This window comes from Akebia trifoliata, chromosome 1, assembly GCF_017979445.1.
Source record: "Akebia trifoliata isolate Shusen 1 chromosome 1, ASM1797944v1, whole genome shotgun sequence".
Lineage (NCBI taxonomy): Eukaryota > Viridiplantae > Streptophyta > Magnoliopsida > Ranunculales > Lardizabalaceae > Akebia > Akebia trifoliata.
The window spans coordinates 36388238-36409547 of record NC_141375.1 but is presented as its reverse complement, the minus strand read 5'-3'; the positions used below and the strand labels follow the sequence as shown (position 1 = coordinate 36409547).

The 21310-nt window shown below is 35.7% G+C and overlaps 3 protein-coding genes and 1 pseudogene across 4 annotated transcripts; 2 read left to right on the top strand and 2 right to left on the bottom strand.

Moving 5' to 3' along the window:
• Positions 1–1627: 1627 nt before the first annotated feature.
• Positions 1628–6476, top strand: LOC147412237 (NagB/RpiA/CoA transferase-like superfamily protein). Its single transcript, XM_086458024.1, has 9 exons — positions 1628–2011; positions 2590–2645; positions 3266–3424; positions 3591–3690; positions 3939–4081; positions 4192–4297; positions 5394–5532; positions 5659–5927; positions 6033–6476. Exons 1-9 carry the CDS (start codon positions 1916–1918, stop codon positions 6102–6104), a joined length of 1140 nt encoding a protein of 379 aa, XP_086314150.1. The 5' UTR covers positions 1628–1915; the 3' UTR covers positions 6105–6476.
• Positions 6477–7382: 906 nt separating this feature from the next.
• Positions 7383–9323, bottom strand: LOC147412236 (small ribosomal subunit protein uS14z/uS14y/uS14x). 2 transcript variants are annotated; one of them, XM_086458011.1, is made up of 3 exons: positions 9163–9323; positions 8294–8393; positions 7383–7591 (listed from the first exon to the last, which is right to left on the bottom strand). In XM_086458011.1, exons 1-3 carry the CDS (start codon positions 9222–9224, stop codon positions 7583–7585), a joined length of 171 nt encoding a protein of 56 aa, XP_086314137.1. In that variant the 5' UTR covers positions 9225–9323; the 3' UTR covers positions 7383–7582. The 2 variants fall into 2 exon arrangements, with proteins under 2 accessions (XP_086314137.1, XP_086314129.1); XM_086458003.1 differs by lacking the exon at positions 7383–7591 and adding an exon at positions 7645–7905.
• A 2536-nt stretch (positions 9324–11859) lies between these two features.
• Positions 11860–18091, bottom strand: LOC147412235 (protein STRICTOSIDINE SYNTHASE-LIKE 4-like). The gene is made up of 6 exons (XM_086457993.1): positions 17867–18091; positions 16175–16390; positions 14502–14569; positions 13358–13594; positions 12485–12617; positions 11860–12320 (listed from the first exon to the last, which is right to left on the bottom strand). The coding sequence occupies exons 1-6, from the start codon at positions 18023–18025 to the stop codon at positions 12042–12044; spliced, it is 1092 nt and encodes a 363-aa protein (XP_086314119.1). The 5' UTR covers positions 18026–18091; the 3' UTR covers positions 11860–12041.
• Positions 18092–18904: 813 nt separating this feature from the next.
• Positions 18905–20261, top strand: LOC147412234 (2-hydroxyacyl-CoA lyase pseudogene; annotated as a pseudogene).
• Positions 20262–21310: the final 1049 nt, after the last annotated feature.

Here is a 21310-nt window from a genome sequence, read left to right as displayed (position 1 = left end):
TGGTCAAGTTGAGTTGAGTTCGGGGTTGAGGGTTCTAAAACTTGGATCGAGTTTGTGTTTACCCTGCAACCCACCCATTCCACCCAAGTTGCAATCTTATGTGGGTTTGATGTTCACATTCTTTAGTGCATACTTAATTGGACAACATAACCCTTTAATATTCAAATCATCTCTCATTATACCTTTGAATGAGAATTAAAATTTATTTAGACATTACATTTGATTAACACAAAAAAAAAAAAAATCAATCCAAAGATCAATCATGTAAATTTATCACATCTCACAACTATACATCACCAATCAACTTGAATTTTTATGTATAGGCCCACAGAAAGATCAACTAGGATAATGAGTCCACGAGTATTTCATAAGACATTAGACATCAAGTCTTTGGTGTTTAGAATACAAAACATATACGACTTGGACAGTATGTCATTGTGTACTGAAATTTCTTGATGAAATTCGGCCTCCAATTTTAAATAACATTTCTATTTTATAACTCTTGCATATGCTATTTGGTCAACCATGTTTTCATTTACAGGCCACAAATTAATGAAGGTAAAGAATCCATTAATATAAGTTAAAGCAAAAAAAAAAGAATATATATATATATATATATATATATATCTTCTTATTTACTAAAATCCATTGATTTTTTTTCCTCAACAAAATTGATCATCTTCAATTTCTAGGGAAAATTAAATTTTTAGGTACCTCATCTTAAACCTTACGATTGTACCACTTTCAAATGTTAAGAACAATATAATATTTTGGGGGAAAAAGATTTTCTACAAGAAATTGAAGATGAGATTGGATATGCTAAAAATATGAGATTACTGTTAGAGATTGAAGATGATTGCAGTTATATCATGAGTTATGATGAATGCATGCAGTCTTGGTACGCACCTAACGTGGCAAAGGCACGGACCATAGATCGTTTTCATCGGAATAGATAGGAAAAGATGTGCAGTTATGTGTCTTTGCCATGTAAGTCACGTTCCAAGACTGCGTGCATTTATCATTATTTTTAGATCATTTCCTACTAAATTCTAACAAGACCAAGGTCAAGAGGGTATGCAACCAATTTGAAAATACAAAGGTATCTTAAATATTCACAAGAACTTAGAGAAACATAAAAATAAAATAAAATAAAATAATTTTTAAATAGCATACAATGTGATAAAATGAAAGATGAATGTGTCAAATGCGAATAAATATATATGTTAGAAGAGTGCTAATAATTTGACTTGGGCACATGACAACTCGATCGACTTACTTGACATGAAAGACTTGAGAATTGTAGATGTGCTCTCCTCAAAATACAGAATTACGATTCCTCATAAAAAAAAAAAAATACAATTTCGTATCCCAAGGAGACACATCTAACTCAATTGAGCATACCATGTGCCTAAGTCAAATTATCACGAGTTATGTTACAAATCTCGCCTAAGTGGAACACTATTATTCAGGGTCGATCAATGTTGTGCATGTTATCCACGTATTTAAATCGTGCGGCTTACGTACGATCATCACTCATGATGGTCAAAAGTCCACTTTAAAAAAAAAAAAAAAAAAATTCAAAAGCAGCCTTTACATTTGGAAAGGGATCCTATATGTATATATAAATACACGGCCTTTCATCTCCGAAGTGAAGAAGAACCGATCTTGCGACCATACTCGCGGCAACATCCCCAAAATTAGGTTTCTTTGGTCTTCGAAGAGAAATAATATAGCTAGGGCTTCTTCGATTCATCTTCGAATCTCTCAGATAGTCATCTTGAAATTTGCAAATTTCTGACTTTAATTTCTATCTGTCGATTGATCTATCAAGTAATTGGAGTCTCATTGTTGTCGATTTCTCTCCATCATTGATATTTAGGGTTATTAGTAGCAGATACTTTGGTGAGTTATTTCAATGGCTCCTGAATCGAATTCCACAGAAGGATATGAAGTAGAGAGCTCTCTGCAGGCCATCTGCTACGAGCGAGGTTCACTTCGCTTGCTTGATCAGGTATTTTACCATTCCTTTGAGTTTTGGATTTTTATATTTCAATTTTCAAATGAGTATGCTAGTTTCAGCTCTTGAAGTAAGTATTTGTTTTAAAACTCGGTTTCGCGTCTCGCCTCGTCTCGTCCAGGCCCGATACCGAGTCGTCTCGGATGAGTTTTCCGATACGTTTGAGACGTCGTTTAAAAATTTAAAATATGAACGTAAGGAAGTAAATCTCGTTCTAAAAATTGACTTGTGCATCCTTCTCGTTCACGCCTGATACCGAAACAACTCGATCTCAGACGAGTTTTGAAACCATATAATTATCCTAGATAGTTTTAGATGAAGTGGAAGAATTTAAGCTTAATGGCTTGTAAACCCCGGTGGAGACAAAGTACAGTAATCTTCAAAATAAAAGAAAAAGTTTTTTTTTCTCCCCCTAAGAATTTATATAAGATTGAAGAAACCTCAATTTGTATTCAATACTCAATTTCACGAAGAAAGAGTTCCGTGAAAGCATTTTGGTTCTTTTGTAGTTAGTCAGATACAATATCTTGTTTTGATTACATATGTGATTAACCAAATTAATTACTGTGCAGAGAAGGCTTCCTCTTGAAACTATGTATTTGGAGATTCGAGATACAACCGATGGATGGTATTGCATTTGTTTGCTCATTAGAAGACTCACTTTACCCTTTATTCCTTATCAATGGATTCTCCAATGTGAATTAGTGGGCATGTTTTTCACTTTTTTTTTTTCTTTTTTCTTTGTACTATCAACCATCAAAGGAGTACCCTTTCTATCTTTTGTCTCTTATTCTTGGCATGTCACCATCACCACTCAGCTGCTCCAAGCATCCAATTAGAACCACCCCAATATTGCTATCTTGCATCACTTTCACCTTATTTCAAATGTGGGATCTAAAGTGATGGAAAATGTTCAGCTTTAAGCAATCCCTTGTCTTCTCAAAGGTTTCTTCATCTTGAAAAGATTGGTTGCTCAATCCAAATCTTCTTCAGTGTACTCATATATTACTCCAGTTCCTTTTATCCCATGTACCCCCCTTTCATGAAAGAGAGCATTATATGTGCCACTATCCCCAAGGGAGTTAGTTAGAGTGCTCAATAGAGTCGGTCTCTATGTCAGGCAGTCTTGGAAGGATATGATAATATTTGGCATTGTTTTAGCATTAGTTTCATGAGCAGGATAGACAAACAAACCAAATAAAATGGTTTTTAGTGTAAATACGTGCTTTGGGCTTCCTTCCTTTGCAGGAATGCTATAAAGGATATGGTTGTCCGTGGTGCACCTGCAATTGCTATATCAGCAGCCCTTTCCCTGGCTGTGGAAGTGTTTAACTTGGAACCTTTTGATGGGACATCTGCGGATGCGGCTTCTTTCCTTGCCAAGAAATTGAACCACCTCGTCTCTAGGTACTGTTTTTGTTGAATCTGATGTACTGTTTACTGATGGCAGAGCAATCTTTTTTTCTGATCATGATAATTCAAGCCTAGGCGCCGAGATGGTTATAAACTTAAGTAATATTTTCTATCAAATATCAACCAGCAAGTTGGTTTATATGATTATGTGTTTTTGAAGTCGACCAACTGCTGTAAACCTTTCTGATGCTGCGATAAAGCTTCAAGACATTGTATCAAAGGCTGCTGACACTTCTACAGAAGCCAGATCTGTTTTTCAGGTAGTAAATTTCAGTCATGCTTCAATTTCAAGTTAACGGCAATTTGACCCACAATTTAGTGTTTTTAATCCATTTAAAGGCTCTTAACATTTCAAAAGGTGGAATATCGTTGTGTGTGATTTGCCTTGTAACCTAAAACATGGTTAATAATTCTGATCTTCATCCTTATGATAGTGTTTTTCTTTTGATCAGTCATCCTTATGATAGTAACAAGGAAAGATTCCCTATTTTCATTTTGCACTTTGCAGGCCTACCTAGAAGCAGCTGAAATCATGCTTGAGGATGATGTTGCTTCAAACAAAGCAATTGGTTCTTATGGAGCAAGCTTTCTTCAGCATCAGCTGAAAGACACTCAAAGGCTTTCTATCTTGACCCATTGCAACACTGGCAGGTGCCTTGAATTTTCTATCTATCTATATTATTTTTGCACATATATTTTCAGATCTAATAAGTTTATGTCAAATAGGTTCTGATCTATTTTTGCTCATAACACTTTTACAGTCTTGCAACAGCTGGATATGGTACTGCCCTGGGTGTTATCCGCTCACTTCATAGTGAAGGAGTCCTAGAAAGGGCCTTTTGCACAGAAACACGACCTTTTAACCAGGCTAGTATTTTAGCTTCCACATGTTTCTAGTTTCCATCTTTATGACAGTTATTGCTCAATTGTACCTTACCAAGACCATAAACTTGGTCACACAAAGTAGTATTGGTGGTTAGTATAGATTTTAAAGTCAAGGATGCAGCAATCCTCAAAAGAAGACTGAACAACTTGGTAATGTCTTTATTATCTTATATGGAAATTTTAAAAGGAGAAAACTATGGGTATGCTCACCAACTGGGAAGCATACCGCATTGGGTGCTGCTATGGATGGTCTGACCAATTGATTAGTCTCATGTAGGGATCACTAGATCAGAAACCGATATAGTTGGATCATTGTTTAATCTATTACATTCTTATAAACAGCCACTACAATAACTATCAAAAGCAGTCTATAATGAAGTCATATGATGGGTTGTTGCAATGATTTAACATTGTTTTCATTTTCCACCCTACTAAACTTCCTATCATAGATGTGTAGGATTTTGATCCTTGAACAAATAAAATATATATTGTCAGTGGAATTTAAGGTGGATCTGATGGGTTCATGGGTTCAGTAGCCAATGGTGGGAGGTTGGGGGTGGTAGTTCTTGAAGTGGCTATGGGAGCAGGAGCTAGATTCTGAGCAGAGAACAAAGACTTGGTGTCATTCATCTGCATGTTGATAACAGCTAGAGGAGTTAACCCCTTAGTGTCTTTCAAGTAGCATTACTCCTTTAAAGAAGAAAAAAAAAAAAAAAATTGTAACTGAAACAGTATTTAGTTTTCAGAAGAAAAAAGAAGGGAAGGCCTTGTATGCTGCTTAAAAATTTATTCCTGGAAAATGAACCTCTTTAATTACAAACTTTTCTTGTGAAATCTTTTTGTTTGAAAATATTCTGTTTTTTTTTGCATTTTGTGACAAAGTCGAAATATAGAAAAGTGGTTTTCATTTAACTTATTTGCTATTTTGTGTCATTTTTTGTTCAAAATTTTCAAGAAGAGCTTCATCCCATGTACTGCTGAATACTATTTAGTTATAACAACTCATTTATTTTTTGGGATATTTAAATTGTTTTTATCTTATCTTTCCTGAGCATGTCCTCACTTTCTAAAACTTCAGGGATCCAGGCTCACAGCCTTTGAGTTGGTCCATGATAAGATACCAGCCACACTAATAGCAGATTCTGCTGCAGCTGCATTAATGAAAACCGGACGTGTTAATGCGGTCATTGTTGGAGCTGATCGTGTGGCTGCAAATGGTATATTCTGAAAGCAGCCTAAGCCCAAATCGATCTAGACTGAAATGATCAATAAGCCTTTGAGTATTGATCCTTGAGAGTTGATTTCAGAGATTAATTAACATGGTTTTTGAAATTTCATTGCAGGCGACACTGCTAATAAGATTGGAACCTACAGCCTTGCACTTTGTGCTTTGCATCATGGGATTCCATTTTACGTGGCTGCACCTGTGACTTCTATTGATCTATTTCTTTCCTCAGGACAAGAAATTGTTATTGAGGAAAGAAGTGCAAAGGAGCTGTTGCATACTCACGGAGGGCTTGGGGAACAAGTGGCTGCATCTGGGATCTCTGTTTGGAATCCGGCTTTTGATGTTACTCCCGCTAATCTCATAGCTGCTATCATAACAGAAAAGGTCTCTCTCATCTATAAACTATAAACTTACTTGTTACTCATATTAGGATCTTTATTTAGTTGAATTTCAGATTAATGACTTGCTGGGAATTAATGTTAATATCAGGGTGTCATCACAAAGCCTCGGACTGGTGATGCTTTTGACATAAAAGATTTCATACAAAAGGCAGCTGGTTAGCACTGCTGAGTAAGAGTGTTGTATCCACCATTTAAGGAGATGGAGATCCTTCAAAGAGAACCATCACAGAGTTGTAGCAAGTGCCATCAGAATTTTCCAGTACAATGTTGTTGTGTGTACGCATAATAATAGTGGTAAGTAGGGGTGTCAATGGGCCCCGTTTAACCCAACCAGAACCTGAACTCGGTTCTTTTTTTATGGCTTCCTTTAGTTTAGGGATCCGAATAAAATTGGGACTATCCATTTGGTTTTGATATGAACCTGCTCTCTACCCATCTCATAAACTAGTAAGTGAAATATTGAATATTTATTTAGACTTGAGAAAGGCTGATAATACTAAAATGTTATATGTAATATTTGGTTGCTCTTGAATCCTGAAAAATAAAAATGCACTTTGGGATAAGATTTTGATCATTATGATATAGTTTTTGAACTTTTTATTAACAAAGAATGGTTTGTCAAGTTTATTTTACTAGGATTTTGATGAAGATGCCAGATTAACACACCCCTTTTAAGTTCTTCCTAGGACTTCAAAAATCATTGCCCTTTTCTTGTTTCTTGGTTTGGGATATTAACTAGCTTGCCTGAATCTAGGGCCGTGGATGAGTGAAATCCTTTCTGATCAGTTTATTTTTTTAAGCATATATATTTAGCTTAGGTTAAAATTATTGTTCCTGATATAATATTTTCATATTTACTACAACCCAGATTCTAAAAATCTAAGCTGAGATTTGGGTGGGGGGGGGGTAGGGGGGCGGCGGGTCTTGAACAGGACAAAGTGTTACTAGACCACAACTAGGAAGATATCCAGATCAAGTGTTGAAATATAGGCAGAAAATACTCGTTTGAAGGTGTTGGTATCTCTATCGGTAACTAACTACATTCAAAACCAACCAATCCCATCACTAATAGACACCCTCTAACCAGTGGCTGCCGTTCACAAGAATGAAATTCAAGGAATTGTTCCTCAACCCGCACACCAATAATGAAGAACAAAATGTGATGGTTTGCACATCGTACTTCAAAGATCAATGATGATAAAAATGAGTTCCTTTGTGGGAAAGGCTGTCTAAAAAATTTGAAAATTGTGTGGATTGAAGGCATAGGTATAAAATCAACAGAATTGAAAGGCACCATTTGCAAGACCTGCGCAACCAATTTGAGTTCAACCTTAGCATCTTGCATGGTCAACCTCAAGTCTCCTTTTATTTTCTCTAACAAATCTTTATAAATGGTTGGAGACCCTATATTTGGGCCAAGGCATAAAGTATGATTCCAGAGTCTAAATGAAAAAATAGAATTGAAACATAGGTGTCCTAGGTAGTAAGATCAAAACATTAATCAATTACGCAGAAAGTATCATAAAATTTATGTGCTGGACTAACAGCACTAGCAACTAATAATACAAAAAAGCTCTGCTGCGTTTTTAAATTGTGACTTTAGTAGCAAATCCTCATCGCAAATCACAACCACCCTCCTTAACGGTACTGCAAAGGCGAAAAATAAAAATAAATAAGTATCAAGCAAGGCTTGAAAATTTCAACAGCAGCATCATACAAAAGTGATGGTAAAAATAGAGTGAAAAATTTACAATTTTATTATTATTATAGACTTATTGTAAGTGAAAAATCTACAGAACTACTGTAGTTTACAAAACTACAGCTTCCCATTGCACCACTCCTTGGTTGTGGAATCTTGCATCTCCAGTTGGATTGAGATGTGATCTTTAATCATCCGTAATTGAAGGAGCCCTGCTCAGCCCACAGATAATGTTACTTGCTAATCTCAATGCAGCAGAATTCTGATAGACCACATTCGAACAATCATCAGAACAATGCTACATTGGGGAACTCCACGTAAAAGCAGGGAGACATCGAGTAGGAATTATTTGGGGAGCAAACAAAATGGATGGTTTATGATGGGATCATCAAATTCTATATGATAGTGTGCACCAAGCTCGGTTACAGAGCAGGGAAGTCTGTATATCGAATGGCTAGTGGTTACTATCATCCAATTGGCCGTGTTCCAGTCTCCTCAAATCTGTATGATATGGGACTCTAAAAGACAAAGTTCCAAACTTCTCGAAATGTCCCAAAATCATGACAACCAGAAGTGAATTGGCATAATATATCTGTTTTTTGGAGAAACAATTGAAAAAACTTTCCTTGCCCATGAGCATAAAGACTAACCTTGATGAAGCCAATCTCCTTGGCATTGCTGCGGAAGCATTGCCTGCAACACATGAGCCCATACTTCCTGATCAACCCATGTGGGTTTCCACAAACACGGCTGGTAAACAAGTACAGACCATAAGTAGGATTATTAATAAAACAAATTATTGATACATGAACTAAAATGTCCTGCCAAACCCAATAAACCTCATTTGTATGAGATGATCAGTGTTGTTAAAAAATCATAAAATTTACAATTTGAATCCTACCATTCAAATCAAACATTAACCCAAATGATTATAACCTTGAACGTGGATTTCTTAGTATACATATCCTGAAATTCCTATGTAAGTATCCCAATTCCGTTACATTAATAAATATTTTCCTAGATCGATAAACTACATCTTGAATTTGCTATAGTCCCCCCAAATATAGTTACCAGATTTTTCCAAACCATTCAATCAATTAAAAATACTTTCTAATGGTTATAGAAATATCCAAATACCTTAAATTCATTGGATGGATGAGATCATAAAATTGGTATTTGTTAATTTAAAGAATCTAAATCAGTGAATCTTAGCTCTGTAGATAAAAACAGTCCGCAAAACAGATCGTTCATCTATAACATAATAACTAAATTCACAAAGAAAAAGAGAGTTGAGATAAACTACAATATCATGAAATAGAACAAAAGAAAGAGTTATAAGTTCTAACTGATGCAAAACAACACGATTCCTGAACTAAAATCCATAATCTTATGTTTATATACGTAAGACTCGCGTTCAATCTAAAAGAAAAAGCTCATTCAACAAAAACCAAAGATTAAGAACAGAAACAGAAGAAGACAGATAGAAAGAAATCGAGATGGAGAAACAAATTCGTCTTACCAGGCACGAGATCCAGGGCCGTAGCTTTTGGGGTGAGAATTCCAGACGTTCGAGTGACCCATCTTCGCAAAACAAAACCCTAGATCTGAAGGCCGAAACGAAGGATGCAGAAGCAGAGAAGAGAGGAGACAATGGTACGTACCTCTACTAGTTACAAAACCCTAATAAAAACTCCGCGATTACTATGAAATATCCAAAATACCCCTTTAAAGCCAAAATAAAAAATAAATAGGAATGTAATAGGGCTGTCAATCGACCGGGCCTTTTGGACTAAAAGATTACGCCCTTAGCCAACCCATCTAAATATCGGGTCAGGTCTGACTTAATAAGTGTTCAAGTCCGGTCCACTTCCCCCTAATCATTTGCGAGGCAGGCCAAAACCATTTTCAAAGACACTAGTAAGGTAAGGGGATCATTATTAATTTATAATAAAATTCCTATATATTATATTTAAATATTGTATAGTGGGTTGGACTTACATTCAAAACCTAGACCCGACCTATTATTAAATGCGTCTAGTCTGACCTGATAGTTAAATGGACTTAATAACTAAACTCAAATCCTATACATAACAGGTCAGATCGGGCCAACACACGATCCATTTTCAACTATAGGTGCAATGTAGCACTGCAACCTGGGCGGGCTGGCCCGAACTCAACCCTATTGATGAGAGAGCGTGGGCTGAGTTATGTAAAAAAAGAGTTTGAGGCTAGTTTAGAATTTCTCAACCCGGCCTCAGTTTGGGATGAGCTTGGGTTGAGGGATCGAGCAACCTGGCCTCAATTATAATAATTTTATTTATTTGTTTAATTTTTTTAATCCATCTTATTATTATGACTTGTGGACAATTGGATATTAGTAGTGTGGGCTTTGATTAAGTACGATTTGTCTAAATATTATTTCAATGATGGAATTGGAGGTTGTATGTGATTTTATTTATTAGTGGGCATTTTTTCATGTTGTATTTTTTTAAGATATAAATTTATTTATTGATTAAAATGAAACTAGAGATATTCAACGAGTAAAATCGCCTAAAGTTACCTAAACTGGGGAAAGCTGATTTTAGAAGATCAGGCTTGGGTTGAGTTCAGCTCGAGGGTTCTACCACTTGGGTTGAGCTTAGGTTTACCATCATACCCGCCCAGGTTGCAACCTTAGTGAAATCCTTACTAATTTAGTAAGGCTAGTCAAGGTCAAATATACATAATGAAATAATTAGTTGTATAATTAACGAGCAACAACTAAAAGGTACCAACTCGCTAAGTTGTTCAAGGTAGGGGTGTGCACATTTTGATTTAGGGGTAAAATTGGAATCGAAATGAACTTGATCGATTATACAAATCCAAAATCAAAATCAAACTGACCACCCCCTAAAACCAAACCAACCTTAGTTTGGCTTGGTTCGGTTCGATTCGATTCCTAGGTATCCTAAACATAGTCTGGTTTGAAACTCGTTAGATGATTAGGGTCATATCATTTGGTAACTAATTTTATTAGAATACAGAAACTAAATAGTGAGAGATCGTTTTTATTATATTTAATTTTATTTATTAAATAAATAAATATACATATATTTAATTTTATTTATTAAATAAATAAATATACATATATTTAGGATTCCCTAAATTGAGAACTTAACCAAATCAATTGGCTTTTCAAAATTGTAAATCAGAACCAAATTGATGAGCTAAAAAAATGAACCAAACCAATCTAATATGCCTTGGTTAGGTTCGGTTATCAGTTTGGTCTAATCCAATGTGCACTCCTAATTCGAGGTCCATAAGTGATAATACCACGATTTGGATTCAAAATCCACCTTCACCTACTACTTATAACCCACTAAACTCGCTTGACGTTGACTTAATGCCTCGTATATTGAACACAAGTATTGTTGGCCAACTTAATCCAACTTAGGTGGCGATGGGAGCTCCAAGCTCAATAATGGTTGACAAGGTATAGTCCAAGAAATCGTTAGGGGGAGCTTATGCTCTCCTCAATGTTACAGCACCACCACCGAAGCTTTGTCCCAAAGAGTTGGGCTGATTGAAAAAAATCTAATTTCTCATTTCATTCCACTATGTTCAAAGTCAAATCTTTCAATTCCTTCAATCAATTATACAATTTTGTAAAATCAAATTTAACTTTCTGCGCAAAACTTAAAAAAGGTGTGGAAATTATTGCACAAGAGTCCATAAATTAGGGGTCTTGTTGGAAAAAACTTTGAAGCGGACAACCTGTTTCAAAATTTCACAGAAATGTAGGGGTGTGAAATAAATTCAAAAAGCCGTGTCTTGTAACGAGTGTTTCTTCAAAGTCAGATACGAGTCTTGTTAACTTAGGGCACAAATTAAGATACAATAAATACACCTTTTTTTTTTTTTTTGAAAGGTCAACAAGGTTAAGGCAGACCCAGATCAGCTACAACCAAAGGAACGGGATACCACAGGCATCCTGATAAATAACAGATAAAAGATCACTAAAAACCAACTCACAATCTAATTCAATACAACCTAACCTATTTTGATAGGAAACTAGCATATCGACAACCTTATTAGCCTCTCTAAAGATGTGGGAAAAGGAAACTTCACTGAATATGGGAATAACCATCTTAGGGTATTTTGATATAAAAAAAAAGATTTTGGAGGGCATTTTTTATATAAAATTTAATTTCTCAGGTGTATTTATTGCACTTTAACATGACCCATAAATTAGATATATTTCTACCCCAAGAATCTATACTTACCCTTTTAGAAGGATCCATGGTTGTTACTGATACAAAGAACTAAATATTAATCCATACAAAATAAAAATAAAAACATTAAATTCTAATACTTATTTAATTAATAATGAAGCTAGGCGGCCAATCCAAATAGGTTGATTTAAGTGTAGGATTGGTTCAACTGTAGTTTTCCGATGAAGTTGGAGTTCAAACTTCCCAAGTAGATATGGCCTTCGAACTCAAGTACGGAGGTTACAAAAGACATAACCTTCCCATCTGAATCGTCAAGCTTCTTGATGATCTTGCCATCAACATCTACATTAATAACCATTGCTTTCTTATACACACCTCTACCCAGCTCAATCAGCTTTGGAAATGCCGCTAAAAAATGTTTTACCACCTTCGACTTGTGGGCAAACTCTTCCCAATATGACCTCAACTGCAATGTATCAAGTATTTCTAATAAGGTGTAGAATTAACAATAAAGTAGATCATCATCTTAAGAAAATTCGGATAAATATCATATTGGAGGTGTTCTGTATTCCAAATCATCCAATTAATTCTTATGTGTGTGATTTGTTAAATCGACCAATTTGCCAATACCTCTAGTACTGCAATCCAAAATGTCCCATCCGGTGCAAGATTAATATTGTCAGGTCCTCCAGGAAGGTTTTCGATGAATATCTCTGTCTTTCCCTTGATATCTCCCTCCAGCCAATATTTCAGACATCGGAATCTGTCTCACAAGATCAAGAACATTTAAATGTCAGGGCGGTTCTAAATAATTATTTTGAAAGATAAATTGATTTAATTTATATTAAAATTATAAAAATTGAAGATTTAAAAAGAGAGGGGGAAAGACTTGAAAGAATTTGGATTTAATTAGATAAATGACATAGAAATGCATTAGGAAATTGTGAAAATCATTTTCTTAGGGGGATGAGGTGAAAAATGAATTTATTTCAATTTAAAATTTTATTTTTCTAATGCAAAATTTTGAGTCTTGCTGGATTGACTTTAAAATTCACCCGGCTTCACACTTCGTTGACATGAAAGTGTGAACTAATGATAAATGCTTTTCATCAACGAGTGAAAGGCATATATGGTTCCATTCACACAACTACGTCAATAAAGTGTGAAACACAGTGTATACAAAGTCACTCCAAGATTTTTCAAAAAAAAAAATTCTCACTTATTTTTCATGCACAATAATAGTAACCAAGAGAGCTGCTAGATATATCAAGAGGGATTGTATTAGCACATCAGATTTTATTTACAACACACTAATCCATATTAAATTAAACTTCCATATAGATTGGTGTGTTATAAGTAAATGTTTATATATATATATATCAATTGATTGGTCAACATCTAGACCCACATGAATTTTCGTACTTCTGTAGTATGAGATAACACTGATAGACTTGAATTGTGAATTGTGAATTGTGATGCCACTGGGACTACTGTCTTACTTACTTCCATGTTTCGCAGACCACCAGAAAATCCTGGTCCCTCGACAGAGCAACTCCATTGGCGAAGTACAAATCGTCCATCAATATTGATGTTTCATTTTTTGAGGAATCGTACTTAAGAAGTCGACCATGAGGCTTGGCCTCGAGAAAGTCAAGATACCAATTATGGAGTCCAAATTTTGTGCTTGCGTCACTGAAGTACACGTCGCCGTTGGATGCTTCAATCACATCATCAGCAAGCCTGTCAAGTGCTGTACGCTTGATTAGGTTCTGACCCCATATCTAACGGATCAGATTGCATTTATGTGTCAATCAGACTAGTCGAACCCAAAACCATTCATGCACTGGGCAGTGGCCCCGCTACTTGAAGACGCATGTGACGAAAATAAATTTACATCTCTATCAAGGCCTGATACAGACACTCCCGTACTCAACTTAGATACCACCAAACGGGTGGCACATAACATTTATGAGTAATGGTTAGGGTTGCAACTTGGTCCGGTTCAAACCGAGATTAGATAGCTTTGAGGTGGTTTGGTTCGGTTTGGAACAAGTTACGATTTAGTTCCGAGTTACGTAAATGGAGAACCGATCAAATTTAATTTGATTCTTGGATCAAACTTGTATAGAACCGAACCAAACCGAGAATCAAACCCCTATGCAATATATATATATATATACTAATTATTAAGAATTATTTTACGAGTTAGTACATAGATTAATAATCTTTTATGGATATACTAATGACTTTTTATAGATAGATTTGTGATTTATTATATGAAATTTTATGCTTATTTTTTTATTAAAAAATATTACTTATATTTATAAAATATTTGTAATCTATGGAACTGAACCGAACCAAACCGACTTTAATTCAATTTGAGTTGGTTTGGTTCCAATGGAATTTGGTTTAATTCTGGTTCTTATTTAGTCGAATCGAGCTATGTCGGTTTGATTTCAATTTGACCTCAAACCGAACCGAGTTGCACCCCTAGTAATGATGCTTGCCAGAACTGTATTTAACTTAGATACTCCCATTACGATATACGATTTTCGATTTGCATGTTACGTGATATGTACTTATGTTAGGTACGTAACATTACGATTCATGAATAAGTTTGTTTCAATTTATATGAGATCACCGTTACCTTATTTTTGAACCGTTAAATTGTGATGCTAGAACCGTTACACCGTCTTCATTAACTTTTAGCAAACCCTGAGATGTATAATAAATTTCGGTTTAGTATAATTGTTCGTAGAGATTAGATTGATAAAAATTCGCAACAGAACTTACAAACATTTCGTTAATGAGTTTTTTTGAAATGCATCCTCAGATAATGAAGCATAGGCACTTTGAAATTTGAACAGTTAACCATAGTTTCCTAAAATAATGATCTTGTACTTCCCGGAGTTTGATAGCAACTTTACTCCATGTTCTGTTACTAATCAACTTGCAGATGCTTCATGCTTCTCTCAGTCCACTAACCCAATTAGAAGGGTAGCTACCATTTGAAAGGTGAATGAAATAACCATGGGTTTAAGATATCAAAATGCATGAGCATGGATTTTAGGACATGTAGATATTATTCTACATCTATGCAAAACTTTGACCTTAAGACATTAACTTTTTCATAATGTTCGTTCAATACAATATTAACCTTTTCCTTGACCAAAACATTCCTTCAATGTGACATCTTAAACCTTGAAAACACCACCCGCTTAGAATAGTTTAAGGAGGCAACTAATTGTTTTTTTTTTTGGTTATAAAACCAATACAAGCATGGGTCCCTCAACAATTTAAAATTAGAATTATACTAGAGTTTGTTGGTGTCTAGGGCAGGGGCGTCCTCTTTCGGGGGGTAAGGAGGGGAGTAAAAGAGAAAGGACAACAAAGTTGGTGGTATTATTAAAAAAGAAATTGGGGAGGAGAGGAGAGGAGAGGAGAGGGGAGGGGTAAGAGAATACAATTGTAAGAATATTATTGAAAAAACGAGAGGAGGAAATATAATGAATAAAGTTGAAAGGATATTCTTGAAAAAAAAAGAGTAAAAGATGAGAAGAGAAGAGGAAGAGGAGGAGGGGAGAAAGAGGTAAGAGAATACAATTATAAGGATATAATTGAAAAAAGAGACGAGGAAATGCAGTGAATAAAGTAGAAGAGATATTCTTGAAAAAGGAAGTAAAAGATGAGAAAAGAAAAATAAATAAATTAAGAGTCGTGATAATATGACGTCCCCTTCTAACAAACGCCACATCACAGAATCGTAGATCATTTGCTTTAGTATATGTAGAACCATAAAAATTTTTCTTGTGTATCCCAAGGCAAATGATCTACGATTATGTGATGGGGGCATTTGTCAGAGGAAAGCATCATACTACCATTCATAAATTAAAGTTGAAAGTTGTCTTCAAAATACATAGGATGAATCCTCTCTAGCCCATCTCTCTCTCTCTCTCTCCCTCCATGAGAGAGAGGCTAATGTTTAAGAAAAATAACAACACAAGCCTTTCGCATTCATGGCCTAGATTTGATTTTAAAATATAATTTTTTGGTTAAATCAAAAACTTCTAAAATGGACAATCACTGTACTCCTAATTTTAAATGGTGGGATTTTACAATCTCAAAGACATGGTGGTTTACCAACCATCAATATGCGCTATAAAGAGCTATAGATGATCTATTCCCTAAGACAAACTCTTTATGTGAGATAAAGATTAAAATCGAGCAAAGGGACAACCGTCCTATTTTATTATATAGATATGCTTTTCTGACACATACGGCCGTGTGTTAAAAAGTTAAAAAGAGTGTCTTATTACTAACCTTGTTGGCATCACATGCAAGAAGATCTCCGGTTGTTGATGATACTGTGATTCCAAGTATCCCATCGCCTCCAATCATCTTCCAATTTTCCCATGATCCATTTTTATGCATCTTTTTAATCCAACCATCTCTTGTTGCTGTGTAAAATATACCCTCTTTGTCCACACACACATCTTCAGGTTGCTTTAGAAACCCCTCTCCAAGTTTCATCACTTTCTATGCAAACGCAAAAACAACAACAACCATAACCCCCCAGAATCATGATCAAATATATCATGAAGAACTACGATAACTGATGTTAATTTCATCACTGTTTGATTTATCATTAAGGACTTAACTTTTGGCATCATTTACACCTAGGGGCTTTCAGTTATCATTAAAGTAGTGATAATCTAACTCCCCCACGTGGCATACTTAAAATACTCTCCTGACGTGGCATGTGCTAAAACTATAGACTTTATGCTTCGGGATAAACAATTGCACATCCTCATAAATATGTGCAGTTGTTTATCCCCGATAAAGGAAAATCTATAGTTCTAACACATCCCACGTCAGGAGAGTATTTTGAGTATGCCACGTGGGGGTGTCAAATTATTGTTACTCTTATCATTACCATGAGATAGTAAAGGAAATGGGGAACACTTCCCACTCCCCTCCTTGTTATCATCACAAAGATGTAACTTTTGGTACCATTTATACCTAGGGGCTTTGATTTATCATTAGAATTGTGATGATCTCATTTACCCACGTGGCATACTTGACCAGCATCTCTGTCGTGACAAGTTCGGTAATCGTAGATCAACTCTCCTTGAGATACATAACGACAGTTCCCCATAAAAAGGTGTAGTTTTGTATCCCGAGGAGAGTCGATATACGATTCCCAAACCTATCACGTCAAGGGTGTCGATTGAATATGCCACGTGGCTAAGTCAGATTATCACGACTCTGATCATTATCATGAAACCCTAAAGGAAATGTGGAACACTCCCCTGTACACCCCCCCCCCCCCCCCTCCTTGTTATTATCACAAAGAGATAAGGACTTAACTTTTGGCACCATTTACACCTAGGGGCTTTGTTTGCATTTGAACCAATGTGGAACACTCCCCCATACCCTCCTCTCCTTGTTATCATCGCAAAGAGATAAGGACTTAACTTTTGGCACCATTTACACCTAGGGGCTTTGATTGCATTTGAACCAAATTGTTTTAGAACTAAGACAATCTATTTGAAGTCTCCAACTCTACAAACAAGGATTTGTATATGGTTAGAGACTAGGTTCGAAAAATTAAATGATTATCGAAAATTTGTCAAATTGACCGGACCACGACGTGATTCTTATTCCATTCGGTTAAACTGGTTTTTATCTGTTAAAATAATTAGAAAAATATTTTTTTTTTCTAAATTACTTTCATTTAATTTCACAAGAAGATTACTTTCACAAAATTAATGGCTTTTCCTACTAGACCAACAATTTGATCCGATTTTGACAACAGTAGCAACTGAATGAAAGCTGTCACAGAGTGTGTTGTTACACACCAGAAGAAATTATGAATTAACTTTATATATAAACCTAACTGCTTTCGGTATAATATTGATTAGGTTCTTATCACACAAAATTGAAAATTTGGAGAGGAAAAAAAAAAGTGGATCATTACAGGATCCTTATAAATAACTACTGTTAAGTACTAACCTGTAATTCGTTGTTCCATGGAAAATCAAGTGTTGATAATGGAGGCAAATCAAGAAGGTCTGGAGATATAGGGGAGAAGAAGAAGATTTGAAGTAGAAAGGCGACTAAACAAGCAACCACAACACCTTTGAAGGCCGACACGTATCGTCTCGTATCCATTGGGAAGCTCTGATAAGAAATGAAAGAGGACGCAAAGATTTTTAACAGTTTTAAAATAAAACCTCTTAAGAAGATGAGATAAGGTACATAAATTGGGTAGGTTTGCAAAGTGCAGGGTACTTTTGTAATTTTAACAACTCTTCGAATAATTTATGAGTCTCCTTCGTTAGCTGGCATGAAGGACAAATATCGTGTCATAGAACTAAGGTCTAATAAACCGTAATCCTTTACTTAACCATTTCTTCAGAAATGTTGATAGGCAAAGTTTGGGGTGATTTGGACATGCCCTCCATAGTCAATTTTAAAGATGCCTCTCTTTGTTTTCAAAAGGGAAAAGTATTATATATATATATAGTATTTTATAAGTTAAATTTTTTGTGTGTGATTTTGTTAAATCGACCAATTTACCAAAACCTCTAGTACTGCAATCCAAAATGTCCCATCCGGCGCAAGATTAATATTATCAGGTCCTCCAGGAAGGTTTTTGATGAATATCTTTGTCTTTCCCTTGATATCTCCCTTCAGCCAATATTTCAGACATAGGAATCTGACTCACAAGATCAAGAACATTTAAATGTCAGGACGGTTCTAAATAATTATTTTGAAAGATAAATTAATTTAATTTATATTAAAATTATAGAAATTGAAGATTTAAAAAGAGAGGGGGAAAGATTTGAAAGAATTTGGATTTAATTAGATAATGACTTAGACATGCATTAGGAAATTGTAAAAATCATTTTCTAGGGAGATGAGGTGAAATATGAATTTATTTCAATTTAATATTTTATTTTTCTAAAGAGAAATTTTGAGTCTTGCTGGATTGACTTTAAAATACACCCGGCTTCACACTTCGTTGACATGAAAGTGTGCACCTAATTAATGATAAATGCTTTTCATCAACGAGTGAAAGGCATAAAGGTATATATGGTTTTGTGCACACAACTACGTCAATAAAGTGTGAAACACAGTGTATACAAAGTCACTCCAATATTTTCCAAAAAAAAAATTCTCACTTATTTTTCATGCACAATAATAGTAACCAAGAGAGCTGCTAGATATATCAAGAGGGATTGTATTAGCACATCAGATTTTATTTACAACACACTAATCCATATTAAATTAAACTTCCATATAGATTGGTGTTTTATAAGTAAATGTTTAATATATATATATATATATATGGGGCCGGTTCGTGGGACGTCTCATAAAACTTCTTGGAAACCCATGTTTATGAATCGTCGGATCTGGTACGTCTAACGGCCTGGATTTCGTTTTAAAACAAAATGTGCGGGCCAGCTGGTAACGTCTTTTGTTTTAAAAGAGTTGATGTATTTTCAAGAAACTCCCTCTACCTTTTATTATATTAAAACTAAAACCTCATTCTTCATTACGAATTCTTCTCTCTCTCAAGTATTTTCTCTCTACAGAAATCACAAAGAAACGATTCGAACCCATCTCTCAAAACTCCTTCAATACGAATTCTTTTAGAAATAAAAAATGTTTTCTCTTTGCTTAAACAAGCTGAGAGACCTTTGATTGTATTTGGGAAAAGTGGCTGCTACGGCTGCACGATCACACTAGAATGGTCCAAGGATGTGAAGTTTATTTTAGTTGATGTTTCGAAGGAAGAAATTGAACTTCGTAAACCCCATATTAGTTTGATTGGTGACGCAAAACAGGTTTTGGATACTATAAATGAGGAAATTAAGGATGATCCATTCTGTTTTGGTAAATCACATTCTTGGGTTGAAGTGATTTCGAAGACGGCGATAGAAAATGTGTTTAACATGGAAATTCAGTTGACGAAGGATGTCGTGTCTTTTAATTTCCTTACGCCGATGAGGATTATAAGGGATACGATCCTTGCAAAGGGAAGCCCGGCACCTACTTTGGTTTTGGAGGGTGCGAATACAATGGATGTTGGTTGGGGTGTGTTGGTTTAGACAGAGCCGAGGATAAGGTTGGATGTGGGGACTTCGGGGACAATGGGAGTCGGTTTGGGTTATTGCATTGCTGTTGCGGTGGCATCGCCTGGTCGTCTTGTTGTTGTTGTTGAAGGAGATACTGGTTTTGGGTTCAGTGCCATGGAATGCGAGGTACGATCCCCCGAAACACTTGCTGCATCTATGCATTCTTATGGATAAGAGGCACTTGTTGTTGCTGCATCTATGCATTTTGTTGAGAGACTCGTGAGGGAGAAGGGTTCGAAAGGTTCGTTTCTTTGTAATTTCTGTAGAGAGAAAATACTTGAGAGAGAAGAAGTCGTATTGAAGAAGGAGTTTTGAGAGAGAATGAGGTTTAAGTTTTAATATAATAAAAGATGGAGGGAGTTTCTTGAAAATACATGAACTCTTTTAAAGCAAAAGACGTTTCCAGCTGGCCCGCACGTTTTGTTTTAAAACGAAATCCAAGCCGTTAGACGTCCCAAATCCAATGATTCATAAACATGGGTTTCCAAGATGTTTTCTAAGACGTCCCACGAACCGGCCCCTATATATATATATACATATATCAATTGATTGGTGAACATCAAGACCCACATGAATTTTCGTACTTCTATAGTATGAGACAACACTGATAGACTTGAATAGTGAATTGTGATACCACTGGGACTATTGTCTTACTTACTTCCCTGTTTCGCAGACCACCAGATAATCCTGGTCCCTCGACAGAGCAACTCCATTGGCGAAGCACAAATCGTCCATCAATATTGATGTTTCATTTTTTGAGGAATCGTACTTAAGAAGTCGACCATGAGGCTTGGCCTCGAGAAAGTGTAGATACCAATTATGGAGTCCAAATTTTGTGCTTGCGTCTCTGAAGTACACGTCGCCGTTGGATGCTTCAATCACATCATCAGTAAGCCTGTCAAGTGTTGTACGCTTGATTAGGTTCTAACCCCATATCTAACGGATCAGATTGCATTTATGTGTCAATCGGACTAGTCGAACCCAAAACCATTCATGCACTGGGCAGTGGCCCCGCTACTTTGAAGACGCATGTGACGAAAATAAATTTACATCTCTATCATGGCCGAATACAGACACTCCCGTACTCAACTTAGATACCACCCAACGGGTGGCACATAACATTTATGAGTAATGATTAGGGGCGCAACTTGGTCCGGTTCAAACCGATAACCAATAGTTTTGAGATGGTTTGGTTCGGTTTGGAATAAGTTACGATTCGATTCCAAGTTACGTAAATGGAGAATTGATCAATTTGGTTCGATTCTCGATTCAAACTTGTATAGAATTGAACCAAATGGAAAATCAAATCCCTATG